The following is a 16418-nucleotide window of genomic DNA, read 5'->3' as shown; positions in this document are numbered from 1 at the left end:
CTTAAAGAAAATCTAGAAAGTGAATACGAAATAAGATAACTGTGAAAGTTCATGTGTCTTCAGGGCTTGCAAAATTGCTAGCCCGACGTCCCGGAGCTAGCGATATCTCTGGTCGGGCGACCAAAATCTATCTCAGCCCCGCCCGTTGGGCTATATGATAACCCGACGGGTGGGGCTGAGATAGATTTTGGTCACCCGACCAGAGATATCGCTAGCTCCGGGACGTCGGGCTACCGATTTTGCGAGCCCTGGTCTTCAATGGTGAAAATGGAAGCAGGACAATGATGCTTGGTGAATGGTTTAAGAGAAAGTTTTTCCAGGGTTTGACATAGAGAACAGTTGATGATGATGAAGATGAGGGTGTCGGTGGCACAAGACAGAAGCACACACAAGCATCAGCAGTGCGATGACTCACACCCAGAGACCAACAGAGAGCCGTAAGATGGCAACGATGGGGAAGCTCACTGAGAGTTCAAGGAAAGGAGGGTCGGGGGATTCGTGAAGGGAAGCTCAAGATGTCCAGATTCTGACCAATCAAAGCGCTGGAAAAGAATATCCCGTACTCCCTACCTGGGGAGGCAGCGTCCCCATCGAGCAGGTTGTCGTCCTCGGTGGTGTGGAAGTCCATGATGACGCCGGCTCCATCCAACAGCTCCTCGTCGCTGCTGGCGCTGGCTATGCTGTTGTAGCTGTTCCTGCAGTAACCTCTGTGGTACAGCTGCTCCGACTCCATTTAGCAACGCGCCGGGACCCTGGGTGATAAGGAGGGGAGTGGTGGAGTTATACATATTGTGCTTGATTTAAGAGTCTACATGGTGAAGTGAGGCTATGAGGGGCACAGGTGAGCAGGGTGGTGTGTTAGCAGGTAAATAGCAACGATAGACGGGCACAACAAACACATCGGAATCAAATATAGCAATGCTTTGATGGTTGATACATTCACCGAATGGTCTATAGACCTGTGTGACTGGGGCTCGCAACTGGTCGAAGAATACCCATCATTACTTCATGACCAGTGGATGCCAAATGGTTGCAGACTGGTCTCTAGTCCAGTGTGAATGTAGACTTATTCACATGATCCTATACTGTCACACATCCAGACACGTCATGGGTCTGCAAGTACACTTTATCCCACCCCAAACAGAAAATTTTACCCTCTCTCTTTTTCATGCATCACACATACTTTTTTTTTTTTTATCTCCATCTGTATTAACTGAATAATATAAAAACAGATAACAAGATATTACACCATTTAATCTGTTGGCGTTTTGCAGAGCGTAGCTTTGATATAATAAAACTCCAACGTGATAAACAATCTGCAGCCATTAATTTCTTTCTGCAGACGAGAGGGATGAGACATCCATTCAGCTGAAAGATGAATGCAGGCTGACAGCGGGTAATGAGAAGAGAAAAATGCACGATGATGAAGATGATGATCAGCTCGTGACCCAAAGTGAACCCTTCATGGCAATGACGTGGCACAGCAACAAATCAGACCTGAGGCGCAGTGAGCAGAAGAAACCTCCAGCCTCTAACTGCAGAGATCAGTCCATCAATAAATCCCAGTGTTGGGGTTATTTTTCAGACTTAAATGGGTCATTTAACCACAAAACCCCCCCAAAACCTAGCAACCCTATATTACTTATTCTTAATGCTCGTCTAAAGTCTTTTTTCCCTTTTTGTGTAAAAGCTTTATTATGTTTTGTATGTCCAATGTTTCAAAGGTGTTTGGCATATGAATAAGAGACATTTCTTTATTTTTGTTTCTTAGCCTACTTGTTTTCTTCAGACAACACTAAAAATTTTAAATCTTAAGTATCTGATACACCAAGATGGCACCGAGTATGGCAGCCTCGTCGCGAGCTCCCCCAAGCAACAGCTACACTCTTATATTGTACATTTATTACTCTCAGATTTAGCCATTCTTATATTTTGCTTGTTTTATGTTATTGTATTTTTGCACAACTCTGTTGCTTGTGAAGCTCGCACACAAGAATTTCACTTGCATGTACTGTACCAGTGTACCTGCACATGTGACGTGACAATAAAAGTGATTTGGTGATTTATTTGGCAAAGATGATGCACCAAACCGAAGGCCCTTCCACCCGCAGCGCAGCCAAGTGAAGGTTATTTATAGACTGAGGGATTAAAATGACACATGGGTATCCTCTCCACAATGAGAGCACGATTATGATAATATTCCTGCTGGGGGAAAAATTACAGAGCCTGTTCAATGCCACTGCACGCCACCTGCTCTTACATCTCGCCCCCTTGTGGAAAAGTTGGAAACTACACCTCAATACGTAGCCACAAACGTGACTCAGGACCAAACCAAAAGTGATCCTGAGCAGGCCCCACACACGATGACAGTGCAGCGGGTCCTGAAGATTAAAGGTGACCTTCGGCTATTAATAGAAATGTGTACCTCGAAACATGATGAGCCACGCTGTAATGGGGAAAGATGGAATATCAGCAGCCTGGTGCTGAATAATGGAGGGTCTTTATTAATCAAGGATGCACAGGTGGCTCTATATTTATCCAATACACTTGTGAAAGGAGACCTGGGCTTAAAACAGACATTAGCTCTCTATATTTATATTCTACAGGAGCTAAACTTCCTACTCAGTCTGTGTTGTTAACTTTTTATTGAGACAAAAAAAAGAAGGAAAAAAAAGAGCAAGACAGAAAAGTAGCGTAGAGCTGAAACCTTCTGACCACTGCTGATTTCTGTGTGTGTGTGTGTGTGTGTGTGTGTTTTCCTGCTTGGATAACACTGACTGAATTATGGCCAGAAGTAAAACATGCTTAGTCAGCCCTGTAGTTCCTACGTTGCTTCACGCTAAAGTCGTTCATTTCCTGACGGGTGTTTCTCCACACAGTGCTTTTCTTCATATTACTTCCTGAAACCAGTTAAATTTAGACGTCAAGGTGCAAAACTCTGTTTTAAGATAAAAACAGCGGGGAAGGCACCGCTATTGTTCATCTATCTTCTCCTTGTCAGATTATATCTGCATAAAGTTTGAGAGTTTTCCCCCGCTCTGTTGCTTTTTCAGGATTATAACGAAGTTTTTTTTTTCTTCATTAAGTATTGGGATACTGGAACTCACTGTGGAACTCTACATTGACTTTTAAAATAACCATATGTCCATCAGTGATACAGATTCTGTCATTGGATCCAGATTGAATATAATAGTATAAAAGTAGACAGGGAAAAAGGGAATAGCGGGAGATCTAGCTTTCCACTGCAGGCCAGAGTCAAACTGGGCCTGTCACAATTAAGTGGCATCGTCCTTAAATTCGCCCCAAAAATGAAGCGCATCTTAACCTCTGCACACTGCACTGCTGAAAGTCTTTGTGTATGAGTCACAGCTGGTGGTCACAGCATGTTTTGAGGTTGTGTTAACAATGCAGTGAATTGTGTGGTCCACAGAAAGACACACACAACAGCTTTTTGAAAGAATAAATATAGATCAAATACAATCCTCTGCAAACATAAGTAACCTGGCTTTGTGACATATAAACAACAGAGAAATAATTAGCTGCCTCTGCAGTGAGCCTCTCATCAAGTAATCTCTCTCCTGTCTTGCTAGCCTTCATTCAACAGCACCATATGAGGTACTTCTCCACACCCTGCAGCGGTGGTTGCATTGAATTTTTTGTCACATTTGGCAACTGCTTCATTGTAACTGAGGCTACGTCCACACTAGCCCGGATAGATTTAAAAACGGCGTTTTCGTCTGAAAACGCTCCCCGCCCACACTAGCGTTTTCAGTCGTTTTCACAGAGTTGTGCGTCCACATTGAAACGGCCCAAAACGCTTATGTTTCAGTCCTGCGCATGCGCACAAGCGAGTGAGAATTAAAGAATTTGAAGAAAAGCTATCTGGAGCACGTACAAACTGATATTAATCTGTCAAAATTGAGAGCAATCAAAACAACTGCTGTATAATGCCCCCCCGCTATCTTTGTTTAATTGGTCAAATGACTGCATCACATGACTAAAATGTGTCATTGTTTTAGAAAGTCTGCATTTTCGAGTGTCCACACTGCGACGGGGCAGCTCCATTTTGAAATGAATGCGTTTTCGAGAGCGTTTTCAAAACGCTGCGTTTTTCCTTGGGGAAAATGCCGTCTCAGTGTGGACGGGGGGCCAAAACGGAGAGAAAACGAGAGAAACGTGTGGACGTAGCCTGTGATGATCAACTGGTCACCCAGAAGTGGAACATGCGACACGTGGCAACCTGTTTCCAACGATCGTGGTCTGCCTCAGATTGACTTCAATCATTCTCAGACAGATTGGTGAAGGCTTGCAGGGTGAGTGTCTGGTTTCAGGGTTTCTGCCTATGGCATTTGGCAGTTGAATCACTATCTGGCAGCACCTACCTCACGAGGCATCTATGTGAATTTCTTTAATGTTATTTTCTCCATATGTACAGCAGACGGCAACAGATCTGCAATTTTCAATTATTACTCATCACAATTAATAATTGTGCACTAATACACAATTTATCATCGTCTATCCTGCTCAGTTTGCATGATAAAATGCAAACTGATCAAAATGTATCAAATAAAAATGCTAAGTCATTAAATATCCCGTTCTTACCCACCCGCAGGAATCACACAAACATGTTTCTCATAACTGACCCCCTCCCTTCAGACGCTGTTCTGTAGTGAAAATCTCTCACCTCCAACAAACAAACGCTGACACTTGTTATGACAGCACACGACAGCCTTCTGCAAAGGCCAACGGTGGAGCTACAGAGCACTAATCCTCACTGGAACCAACTCCACAATGTGAGGAAAAAAGACAAGACAAACTTTCCCCGAGCCAACAATCACACTCATTCACTGTGAGAGGGGATTTCCCTTTGAGCTTTATCAAATCAGTACGGTCAGGAAATTCAATTCAGCCTATTTGCAGAAACAACCCTGAGGCAGAGATTGTTTTCTCTTCGCTGTTTGACCTCCAGTTACATAAAAACCGCCAAGATCTTGGATCCATACTCTGCCAATTCTGCCATTTAAATAAAGCGCACATTTAAGCACAGCAGGGGTGCTGACTCACGAAGCATCGCAAGCTAAGACAATAAAATGCACGCATGAGATGAACCACGCTGCTGCGTCTCTTAATGATGGACAGCTTCACTTCTAACTATCATATTTTCTTTTACTCAGCTCTGCTAGTGCCATGTGATAGCTATAATTATGACAGTCTGCAGTGTACTTGTTCAAGTTTCCCCTCTTTCTCTGCAACAGAGATCAAAACAATAATTACACCAGGGAGACTGGAGGGTGTTGATAATTTAGGAGTTGCAACCGAGCAACTCAGATTGCAGCTCCCTGTTTGAGGGTAAGCTGATAAGTGCGGCATAATCAGCAGCGCAGCAACAAAATGCTGCAGGGTCTGCTGATGTTATACAACTAGTTGAGCAGCGAGGGACCTTATCTTTCTTCAGCCGGTCACTATGGAGGTGTTGCCCAGGCGACTGTTGCTGAGATGTGACTCAGCTTTTTACCCTCCCTCTAACGGTCGGGCTCGTACCTCCTTCACAGAGAGGACTTGACATGCGTATCCATCATAGGCAGCGGGCGGTCAACATATGGATCGTTTTGTAGGGAAACATCCGATGTAGAGCAGCCCCAGCACAGCACGGGGCTTTCACTCATCATAATTAACAGCACTTCAGCAACAAGCGGCCAACTGCTCTGACTGTGTCACTGACACTGATGGCTGAAGGTGTGAAGTCATGCAGGGAAGTCAATTTGAGAAAATAACACACGCATATACAGCCAAACATGCACATATAATAAATGTAAGCAGTTATTAGTTTAATGAAACAGACGAGTATCATTTAATCAACTTATATCATCATTTTTCTGCCACTTTAGCACCAAAGTTACACCCAATAGAAATGATCGTTTCCAAAATGTTTTCTAATTATTTAACGAGCAGTCAAAGTAAAATGTAATAAGGGTAATACTTATAATAACACTACTACTATCAGTGATAATATATTTGATCAGATAGGCCGTAGTCAAACGGGGCTATAGACTGGTTGTGACCATCTGGCAACCACCAGCTACAAGTGGAAAAAGCTCCCCCAAAAAGCAAAGTGTATTCTCTCCCCAGTTGGCTAGTGTTGCTAAAAGTTGATAGCAGTGTCTGTGAAGACTGCTAAAGGCCCAGGCACATTGATCTAAAGACCAGTTGCAAAGAAGTGCTGCACTGAAGACCACCTTGTGATTGTGACTGTGTTGGTCAGTGGCAGGTGGCCTGGGTTGCTTGTGGTCTGCAGTGAGGACTCAGACTTGTCTGCAAACGCTCAATAGTTGCTCTACAAGCGGTTGAGAACCTGAGAAAGATGCAACACAAACTGCAAAATATTTGCCTTCAGAGTAAAAGCTGCACCTATGGAAACATGTTGGTTGCTGCAGGGAGGCACATCTTTACTTTGATGGTGAACATGTCAGCTGGGGAATACTCACTTTTCCCTAGAGACCGGTGGTTGCCAGAAAGTCACCAACCCGTCTCTAGGTCTGTGTGACTGGGTTTAACTTAAAGGCACAACGGTTCAAACTACATGTACCTAGTTTATAACATTAAATATGTACTTAGAAAACTATACGAAGTGGACAATGTGTTTGGCAGATGATTATAAAAAGTATGATTAATAATAATAAAGTTATTTATCTTATAGTGAGCTATAGACATAATCTGCACATCTATTTAAAATCTAAATTTTCAAACAGACCAGTGAAGACTGAAGCACAGCATTGAGAGTATTTGCAGTGTGACTCAGCAGACAAGGATAAACTAACAATAACCTAAAAATGTAAAAGTTAGACGTTATAAAACAAACAATTGTTTAAAAAAAAAAAGAGTAACGAAAAAGAAGATAGTTGTGAAGTTCGGGTTCTTCTGCCTGCCTGGCTAACAGCAAACACTCAGTTGTGTTTTGTATTAAAGAGGCGGTGCAGAACAGTCAGGAGGTGACTGCAGAGCCAATATTGGGACAATGAAAGGCTTTAACAGTAGAGTTAAACATACTTCCAAAACAAACTGGCAGCCGGTGCAGAGTCCTTAAAGCTGGTCTACTATGTTCACTTGTCTTTGCTCTTGCAGGAATTCGTGCTGCTCCATTTTGAACAAATTGAAATCTATTAAGTGGTATTCTGACTGATAACTGTTAAAAGGCCACAGCAGTAATCTAATTGAGAGGAAATAAAAGCATGAATAATAGCTTGACTGCCTCTAAAACTCAGTATTGATCGGGTCCCAGTTTCTCAAACGGTGGGAGCAGAATATGCATTTCTCCAAAGCGAGTTTTGTATCACAAAGAACAAATATGTGATTAAATAACAACAGATTAATACAGGTGCTGATAGCACAAGGACCACAGAGGACTTCTAATTTGTATTTATTTATTTAACCTTTATTTATACAAGTTGTCGTATTGAGATCCAATGTCTCATTTGCAAGAGCGACCTGTTCCAAACAAACAAATTAAAATTACCAATAAATAGCTAAATTTGTCTAATGTACACAGTCAAAATAAATTCTGTATGTACATACACATACACATTTCCAGTAACACTGATCAACTGACTGTCAGACTTTTTTTATATTAACACACAGATATATAACTGCCTAATGACTGCATTATAGGTTATTTTTAAGGTGGACAACTAAGTTTCTACATCAAGCTCTGCTTGCAGTGACTGTTATTGTGAAGTGGTGCTACATAAATAAACCCGAACTGGAACTGAACTGCATGTTGTTTACTACACAGCACGTCCACAGTGGCATATTGGTAGCTAGCAGGAGAGTTAACGTAGTGTGGAGGACTCTACCAGTAAAAGGTCGGCAGCTTGAGGGACTGCACTCCAACTACAGACAGTTTTTATTTATAAGTTCACTGAAGTATCAGTAAATCTTTAGCTTTAAAATAACTAAATTAATTGTCATCAACAACCGCAGGCCTCACTTTAAAAGAGATTGTATTTTGGTTACTGAATACACACACACACCGAAGTAACTTGACAGAAAAGTATATACTCAGCAGTCAAAAGCACTAATACTACTTCTATTACTGTCAATAACAATGAAAACAAGTCTTACTTAAAGACACAGGCTGTATTTTTCTTGTAAGGAAGAAGACAAAACTGAGACTTTGCAGGATTTGTAAATGTTCAACCAGTCTCAGGCAGTGTGTGTAATCTGACCTACAACATAGCAAGCAGCAAACCTTACAGACCGGGTCATAAGTGGATAGGAGAGAGAGAAACAGTTGAACGAGCTGCTTTGAGTGCTGATTAACCCAGCAGAGAGCAAATCAGATAAAGAGCATTGCAGCGCCTTTGATCTGACCTGTCTGTGTCTGCCAGGGTGGAAAAAGTGAAAGCGCCACAGATGCTGATTGTGCTGTGACGGGACTACCAGCTAATCATAAATCACACACACACACACACACACACACACACACACACGCACGCACACACACGCACGCACGCACGCACGCACGCACACACACGCACGCACGCACACACACACACACACACACACGCACACACCGGGTTTTTAAACAAAGATGGATATACAAGAGTAAGGGAACATCACCATGAGGTTATGCATAATATTAAGAATTTTTTCAATGTCAAGGTCACTTTGTCAACAAGTTAGTGTCAGAGCTACGTGAATAGAATAAAAGTGAATATTAATATGAATGCTGATCATGATCAGGCTCACTAATCACACAGAATATCTGAGTGTCTGCAGCATCCCAAATTTCACATCATGTGTTTGACATGATTTTTATAGGAGAAATGTTTAGCTGACTTAAAAGAAATCTAAAAGTATTATTACTGATTAGTATATATTGTAATTCCAGCTTTGTGAAAGTGGGGATTCACTGTTTTTGTGTTTATATTTATTTTGAATTCAGTCTTTTGAAGTGTTGAAAGTTGCTTAAAAACAGCATTCAACACTTCATTTGTGACGATCATTCGTTACAGTTCAGGAAGTTAAACACAACCAAAAACTGCATGATTTATCAACCATGCAATCGGTGGATTTCATAACTATATGTTCCTGACGAGAAACATTTTTAAGTATTTGAAAAATTCTATATTATATCCACTTAAAAATATTTTTCTACCAAACTTTTTTTTACTCATACACCATCAAGCCGGGATCTTTCCGTGTGGAGTTTGTGTTTGCGTGGGTTCTCTCCCTGGATACTCCGGCTTTCTCCTACAGTCTAAAGACATGCAGTTAGTGGGGTTAGGTTAACTGGTGCATCTAAATTGCCCATAGGTGTGAATGTGAGCAGTGATCATTATCAACTAAAACTGTTGACCTGTCCACGGTGTACCCCGCCTTTTGCCCTATGGTAACTGGGACAGGCTCCAGCCTTTCTCCATTGTGAAATGGTTGTACAGCATACATCTACATGCATATTTAATCCATCCATCCTCTTCCACATAGCCTTATCAGAGTCGCCTATCCCAGCTCTCCTAAGGCAGGGTACAGCCAGGACAGGTTGCCAGTCTGTCACAGGGCTAACACATAGAGACAGACAACCATTCACACTCATATTCACACCTATGGGCAATTTAGAATCACCAATTAACCTAACCCCACTAACTGCATGTCTTTGGACTGTGGGAGGAAGGATGATTGCCTGGAGAGAACCCACGCAGGCACAGAGAGAACATGCAAACTCCACACAGAAAGACACTGGCCCAATGGTGGAATTGAACTCAGGACCTTTTTGCTGTGAGGCAACAGTGCTAAACGCCGGGCTGCCACCATACATCTTTAATTTCTTTCAAAAACAAGAAAGAACAAGAAACTGACGCATCCAATTCTTGTTTTTGAATAATTTTAAATTTATTTAGAATTTTCTCTAATACACACAGTCAAAAGTATACATACACTCACTTAACTATTAATAAGTAGTGTTTTTCAACATTTTTATCTTGACTTGGCCAAGGTTTAATAACTTGTTGTTAGTGATCATGATCAACTAAAACTGGTCGTTTCTCTTCGTCAGCATTAAACATACCACATTAGTTGTGGTAGAATCATGCTCAGGAGCTGTTTTGCTGCCAGTGGTACTGGTATATTACACAAAGTGGAGGAATAATAATAAAGGAGAACTTCCTCCAAATTCTTCAACTTTACCTCAAATCAGCAGCAAGACAGATAAAACCTGGACACATTTGGGTGTCCAAACCGACAATGATCCCAAACACACTTCAGATCTGGTTTTGGATCGATCAGGCTAACATTAAGCTTCTGGAATGGCCTCCCCAAAGTCCTGACCTCAACCCTATTGAAAATTTGTGGACTGCGCCTAACAGCAGAGTCCATGCTAGCAAACCAACCAATTTAAATGGACTCCTTCTGCCAAGAAGAGTAGCCAATATTCAGAAGCTTGTTGATGACTACAAAAAGCATCGAGATGTGACTTGCTTAGGGACATTTAACCAAATACTAGTGGGAATGTATGCATATATTTCAGCTTTTACATATATATGTAATTTTGAATGGATTTGAGAAAATCGGAAGTAAATTCAAACTTGTGCACCAAGATTTGTTTTTAAACTCATTGCTGTATAATCATTCCAGCCTGGAAAAAGAACAGTTTAAAATCACCATAATATTTCTGCACATGATGAGTGTATTGGAATTCTGACCTGTATGGTTGTGATAAATAACAGCGACCACAATTATGACTTCATGCACATGACAGCATAATAGGTCAACTTCAAATGATCAAGGATACAAAAAAAACCCCCAAAAAAACTCCAGTTTCCCATCACAGAAAGCCTGAAAACGTTCACTTTTTGAAAGCTACTACTTTCAGTGATTTGGGGGCATTATGCCTGAAAAAAAATACTCCTCAGTTTTCAAATTTATTTTCCACTTTGTAGAAAACACCCCAGAGAAAACCTAATTTAATAACATTATACTGAATTATCTGGTGCACGAAAAGACAACAACACCACTGTAAAGATGCAGTGCTTGACCTGCAGACCAACTTTTTTAAAGTCCCTGACAGTTCGTTAGTAAGTGAGTTATAACTTAAAAATGCTCCTATATATGATATTAAACAAGGAAAAGCCAGCTTTCAGCTCCAGAGCTGGACAGGTACAGACGCACTGATGCTTCCTCGGCTCCAATGAGGAAAAACAACCCTGTCAGAGCCAGCATGGCAGAAACAGAATCGCACCGACAGTCCTTTCTCGCACCCACACGAGCTCGGCAGTTAGCCGCGCGTGCACTACTATTACATCTGCATTACAGGGCAAACAGGTCCAGAAAAAAACAACAACAAGACAACAACCCCTGCTAGACTCACCCTGAGCTGCAACCCGAGGGCCTGACTCCAGCAAACTGTTTGCAAAACACAGTGAAACGTGCAGCCAGGCTAACAGTAAATTTCCACTGAAGGGGCATCGACGCGGAGCCAGGCTAGTATCCACAGCTAGCTAGCAAACCCGCTAGCACCTGTTCGACAGTGAGGATGAGAAATGAAGCCAAGTTCACTGAATCTGACAGCTACAGGAGGACGGGTGGATGGACGGAGAGCTTCGGAGGATGAAACACACATCTCTGTTCTCCAGCACACAGCGGGCTAACCTTCACCTCAGCACACGCAAATGACAGCAAACGTACCTTCCTGATGCCTCAAATCCAGCTCGGACGCAGCAGTTCATCCTTTTCCTGAGCTGAAGCCGGGGTTTAGTTTCCTACGCCGAGGAGCTTGACATTCTCCTCATCCTGGTGGTGTTTTCCTTTTTTCAGTCCCATTCCTGTGTCAGTGACGTTCACTTCCTGTTCCCATCATATTCCAGCAGCAGCAGCGGCGGACATCGGCGGACAGCGGCTCCCACCCACCGTCTCTGTGATAGTACAGCAGCCTGGAAGCAGCCAGCTGATCAATTATTCATCCCACACTGCAACCGAACACACAGAGACGACCGAAGGCGCTGCTGCACAGACTTGTGTTGTTCGACTAACTCATCACGCAAAATTCAACCATTTCAATCAGTTTTTAGTTATGCAATGCAACGGATAAACCTGTGCACACTGTGAAATGTCCAAATTTGAGGAGTGTGCAGAAACATGGTTGTCCAAACTACTTCCACCAGAAACAGTCATCATTTCTGGCCAGTGGACCACTTGTTTGACAACCCTTTTCCATGGAAAGAAGTGAAGTTTCAATGACCTTTGACCATAAAAATCTAACCAGCTCATTTTTCAGTCTGAGTGAACTTTGTCCCAGATGTGAAGGAATTCCCCTGAGGCCTTCAAAAGAGCAAATCATGACACTGGGATGGGCGGACACACTATAATCGGACATAGTTAATGGAAAAAGTGGCAATTAAATCCACAAATAAAGCCTTAAATTAAGCTTGTTGACTAAAATTAAAATAAAACACAACTTTAAAGTAAGGTGTTTTTGTCTTTCTGTCAGTCTGTCTGGTTAAAGCCCCACTCACACTGGCCTAGGAGAATAGTTAGCCAACACCAATCACACCAATCCCTGGAGAAAAATATGTATTCCCTAACAGCAGCCATGTATATGATGAAAATAGGAATTTCAAGCTTTTAGAGGTTGCTGGAAGTTGCAACGATTTTCCGCTGTCAACTGTTCTTCAATAAAATACTGGGCTTCAATTAAGAAAAAAACAAACAACATACATTCATGTGTTCAAAACCAAAACTTTCTGAGAATAAAGGTGGGTTTTTTTCTTTCTTTTTTTTTTTTTACACCTCTTGAATGTGTTCATCCCGGTTCATTTAATTAATATTTGATTTTATTTGATTGTGTGTGTTTCTGGTTGCATGCAGGTTTTTATTGTGTGGTCACTTTGTCCTACAAAAATAAATAAGGCAAGAATATTACCCAAATATGAAGCAAAGATTTGTGGGTACACACATGGACCTGAAAACTACACCAACAAGCATTAAACCTTAGTGCATGACTGCTCGTATTAATATTCATATTTAGAGCTGTTATACATGTTTAACTGTATGCATAAGTTTCTTGCTGGAGCTGGGATTTTGACCCATCAGACAGAAACAAGTCATCACTGAAGAAAAGCAAAGACTCGTTTTTTTTTATTAGTGAACACAAGAAAACAAACAGTGTCATGTTTTTAGATAATTCACATTTTAATAAATTAACTGTGAAAAACAATTCAGTTTTAACCCCGCTGTTTCTCATCACATCTTTCACAATATCTTCTCTTACTGCAAGATTTTGCTTTCCTCCCTTCCTGTGCTCTTACTGGCCAACAGCTCCACCTATTGATGAGAAGGAGTAATGTCACTTACAGACTCGTGGGATGATTTTAGAATTATTTTCTTTATCGGAAGAGCTAAAAGGCTGTGAGTGAGCTTTAATAACTGGAAATAAGATGACCTACTACACTGATGACTCAGAGTTTAAATCAATAAATCTCAGATTTCTCCATCATGAGCAGAGAAAACTAATTTGAACTTCCTCAATTTCTGTCAACTACTGATGTAAAAACACTGACGGTTTCTTTCCACACAGGAAAGAAAAATTTCCACCACCTCGGTTTGTTGATTCTGAGCTCACAACGATGTCTTTTTTGATCTCCTATTAATGCTTGAAGTCTGAAGTGAAAAAAGACACCTTATTCTGCCGGCTGTTACAGACATCCTGATTTGTGGATCCATCCTTAAACACCTCTCACATTCCTCTCAGGTTTGAGACAGGCTGTGGTAGAAGGCATCATCTCTGCGGTGCTGCTGGACCGGCATGTTCCTCCTTGTGCTTCTCACTTTCCCCAGGTCCACCTCCACAAGCACCAAACCTGGCTTCTCCTCCCCGCAGTCACCCAGCACCTCGCCCCAGGGGTCCACGGCCAGGGCGTGTCCGTATGACGAGCGCTTCTCATGGTGGCGTCCAACTTGTGCCGCCGCCAGGACGAAGCACTGGGTCTCAATTGCCCGGGCACGTAGTAACACCTGAGTGTGAATGCATTTAAAGGAACATTTTTATGGACACTGTTGGTTTATATCTCACAGCAATCCAGCTGTCCTATAATGAGCCAGCTCACCTCCCAGTGAGCAGCTCCTGTGGCTACAGTAAAGGCTGACGGGTATGTCAGGATGTCAGCCCCGTGTCTCTGCAGGGCGACCGACAACTCAGGAAATCTTAGATCGTAGCAGATGCCCAAGCCCACCTGGATTAAGCACAGGGTCAGAAGAAACACAAAGTGCACGTGGCCACCTTAATGTTACTGCACTTAATCAGTGCTTTGGTGTTTCAAACACTGCAAATAATCATCTTTGAAGTAGTCCAAACAAGACCTTGTAGGATAAATAACCCTGACTTACTTTTGGTGGATATTTAACATCAAATGTTCAAAGAGAAACTTCAAGTTTCTGTGAAACCAGCGTAAAAACTGTAGTAAATATTGTTATTTCATTTACCTTTTTTCTCAGTTGTCATCTTTCCCTCATTTCCTCTCTGAGTTTCTTTTATCTTAACTGAACTCACCTGGCACACATGTAAGGACTGTAAAATAAAACCAGCTGCAGAATCACTGCTTTCTTTTGCATTCTGACTGGATTCCCATGATTATAGCAACCTTAGCTTACATTTAAACCCCTAAATGTTTAATCTAATAAGAGGAATTAAAATTAACTTGCACGTTTAAAATCCCTTAAAGTGACACCTTTCCGATTGGAGTCTGGACCGGGGCCACGAGGGAGGGTCCAGGAATGGTGAAAGCGCTTTCTTTGAGGGACACGCCTTTTTCTGGCAGCTCCACATCGAACAAGTGGGACTTCCTGTAGACTGAAACGATGTCACCTGTGGAGGAAACGACAGCGTGTCAGCGTGAATGAATTTGATTTATTTTAAAGGGGTTTTAAACAGAGACGGGGAGGGAGGGAGGGCAGACAGCGGAAAGCACCTCTATCGTTAATTATGATGTGACTGTTGTAGATCCGTCGGTCAGCCTCCCAGTCGTGTCCCCTCTCATGAAATCCTCCAAGAGACAACCACAACTCCAACTTACTGAAAGAAACAGCGATTTAAATACTTATCCACACGTTTCCAGCTGACTCCAGTTCATGCACACTATGAAACCAAGAGCACATTTTGCCTTAACAAGCTGATTTTACTAACATTGCATTTAAGCAGTTAGTGAGAACTTAATCTCTCCAGTGGGTTTCATTGTTGGCGCTGGATAAAAGAGCCTGAAGGCTGTGTGTTTACCTGGCCAGCTGAGTGTATCTTGAGATCGTGCCTCCTGCCAGGCTCTCTGACAGCGCCAGCGTCTCTTCTCTGCTGGATCCAATGTAGTCAAAGCCCTCAGGCAGGAAGACCATGCTGGCCCCTCGCTGCTTGGCTTCCTCCACCAGCTGTTTGCAGGCAGAGAAGTTGGCCTCTTTGTCAGGGGTGGCTGTCACCTGACAGACAGCGGCCAGCGGGTGAAGTGAGCCGGACATGCTGCGCAGAGAAGAGGTTGTTTTTCAGCTGCAGGCTGAAGAAAACATTCAGGTCAACCACCACCACAGCTGATCGTTAACTACTCTGTTATACAGTTACTGACTGCAGCTCACTGCACTCACTGTGGCTTTCAAGGACAGGTAGACATCTGTAAAACAAAACCTACAAATAAATCAGTATTTGAACCAACTCTTCAAGTTTCTATGCTCTTATTTGCTGACATAACCCGAAATTTGCAAATTCATGACACTTTGTTACAAAGGCTAGCTCACAGCTGTAAGAATAATCAGCAACAACATACCTGTTTTGCAGCCTGGTGTTGTGTCTCAAAGCTGGGAACGAGACCAGAAACTTTGCAGATGATCCCAAAACGCACCTGAGCGTCAACATCGGCCCCAGACACTGTCACCTTCCCTGATTGGGCGATTTTAGTATCATCATATAAACATTTACTTCAGTGTTCTGCTGTCCTCTTCAACAGGAAGAATTAAGGTTCATTCTTCTTCTCCTGTGAACTCAGACATAAAGCACAGCAGCGCCACCTAGTGGAGAGTCATCGTATTGGCCTGTGACTAACAGAATGCTAAAGAAGCACCCTGAGAGCGCAAATCTCCACCACGGCAGCTCACTATCTGAGCAGCATGAACTTTTAAGGTTAATCAAGTAATTTTATATATAAACATTTTGTTTTCTTTTTGCTCTATAGAGGTGTTTTAGGAAGTTGCCAAGTGGTTGCAGTAAAAACAAATTTTCAGGTCAACTTGAAAGAAAGGCAGATGTGGTCAAATGTGATATGATATATTTAACAGAAAATATAACGTCCAAAAATTGTCTTTCAACTGCTGCAGTTTCCACAGTTTTCACTCTACAGTCATCGTTTTACCCTCATTTCTCAAAGCTAAGGGATGTAAATGTTTAAAAT

General features: G+C 42.2%; 2 protein-coding genes across 5 annotated transcripts in view; both read right to left on the bottom strand.

The window, feature by feature from the left end:
- clcn3 (Cl-/H+ antiporter 3) overlaps window positions 1–11931 on the bottom strand; it is a 41108-nt gene extending 29177 nt beyond the window's left edge. For 2 of the 4 annotated variants that reach the window (XM_087836391.1, XM_087836408.1), the window contains exons 1-2: window positions 11680–11931; window positions 571–752 (exon numbers count right to left, since the gene is read on the bottom strand). In XM_087836391.1, coding sequence (XP_087692517.1) covers window positions 571–733 — 163 coding nt within the window. In that variant the 5' untranslated portion in view covers window positions 734–752; window positions 11680–11931. Of the gene's footprint in view, window positions 1–570; window positions 753–11362; window positions 11423–11679 lie in introns of those variants that run through there. The other 2 variants (XM_087836407.1, XM_087836396.1) reach the window with 2 other exon arrangements.
- A 1192-nt stretch (window positions 11932–13123) lies between these two features.
- On the bottom strand, window positions 13124–15994 carry nit1 (nitrilase 1). Its single transcript, XM_006805498.3, has 6 exons — window positions 15798–15994; window positions 15263–15496; window positions 14958–15061; window positions 14718–14854; window positions 14097–14222; window positions 13124–14004 (listed from the first exon to the last, which is right to left on the bottom strand). The coding sequence occupies exons 1-6, from the start codon at window positions 15884–15886 to the stop codon at window positions 13738–13740; spliced, it is 957 nt and encodes a 318-aa protein (XP_006805561.2). The 5' UTR covers window positions 15887–15994; the 3' UTR covers window positions 13124–13737.
- Window positions 15995–16418: the final 424 nt, after the last annotated feature.

The sequence above is a fragment of the Neolamprologus brichardi genome, chromosome 3 (genome assembly GCF_056152115.1).
Source record: "Neolamprologus brichardi isolate AB-2024 chromosome 3, ASM5615211v1, whole genome shotgun sequence".
Taxonomy (NCBI): Eukaryota; Metazoa; Chordata; class Actinopteri; order Cichliformes; family Cichlidae; genus Neolamprologus; species Neolamprologus brichardi.
This window is presented reverse-complemented; position numbering and strand designations above follow the sequence as displayed.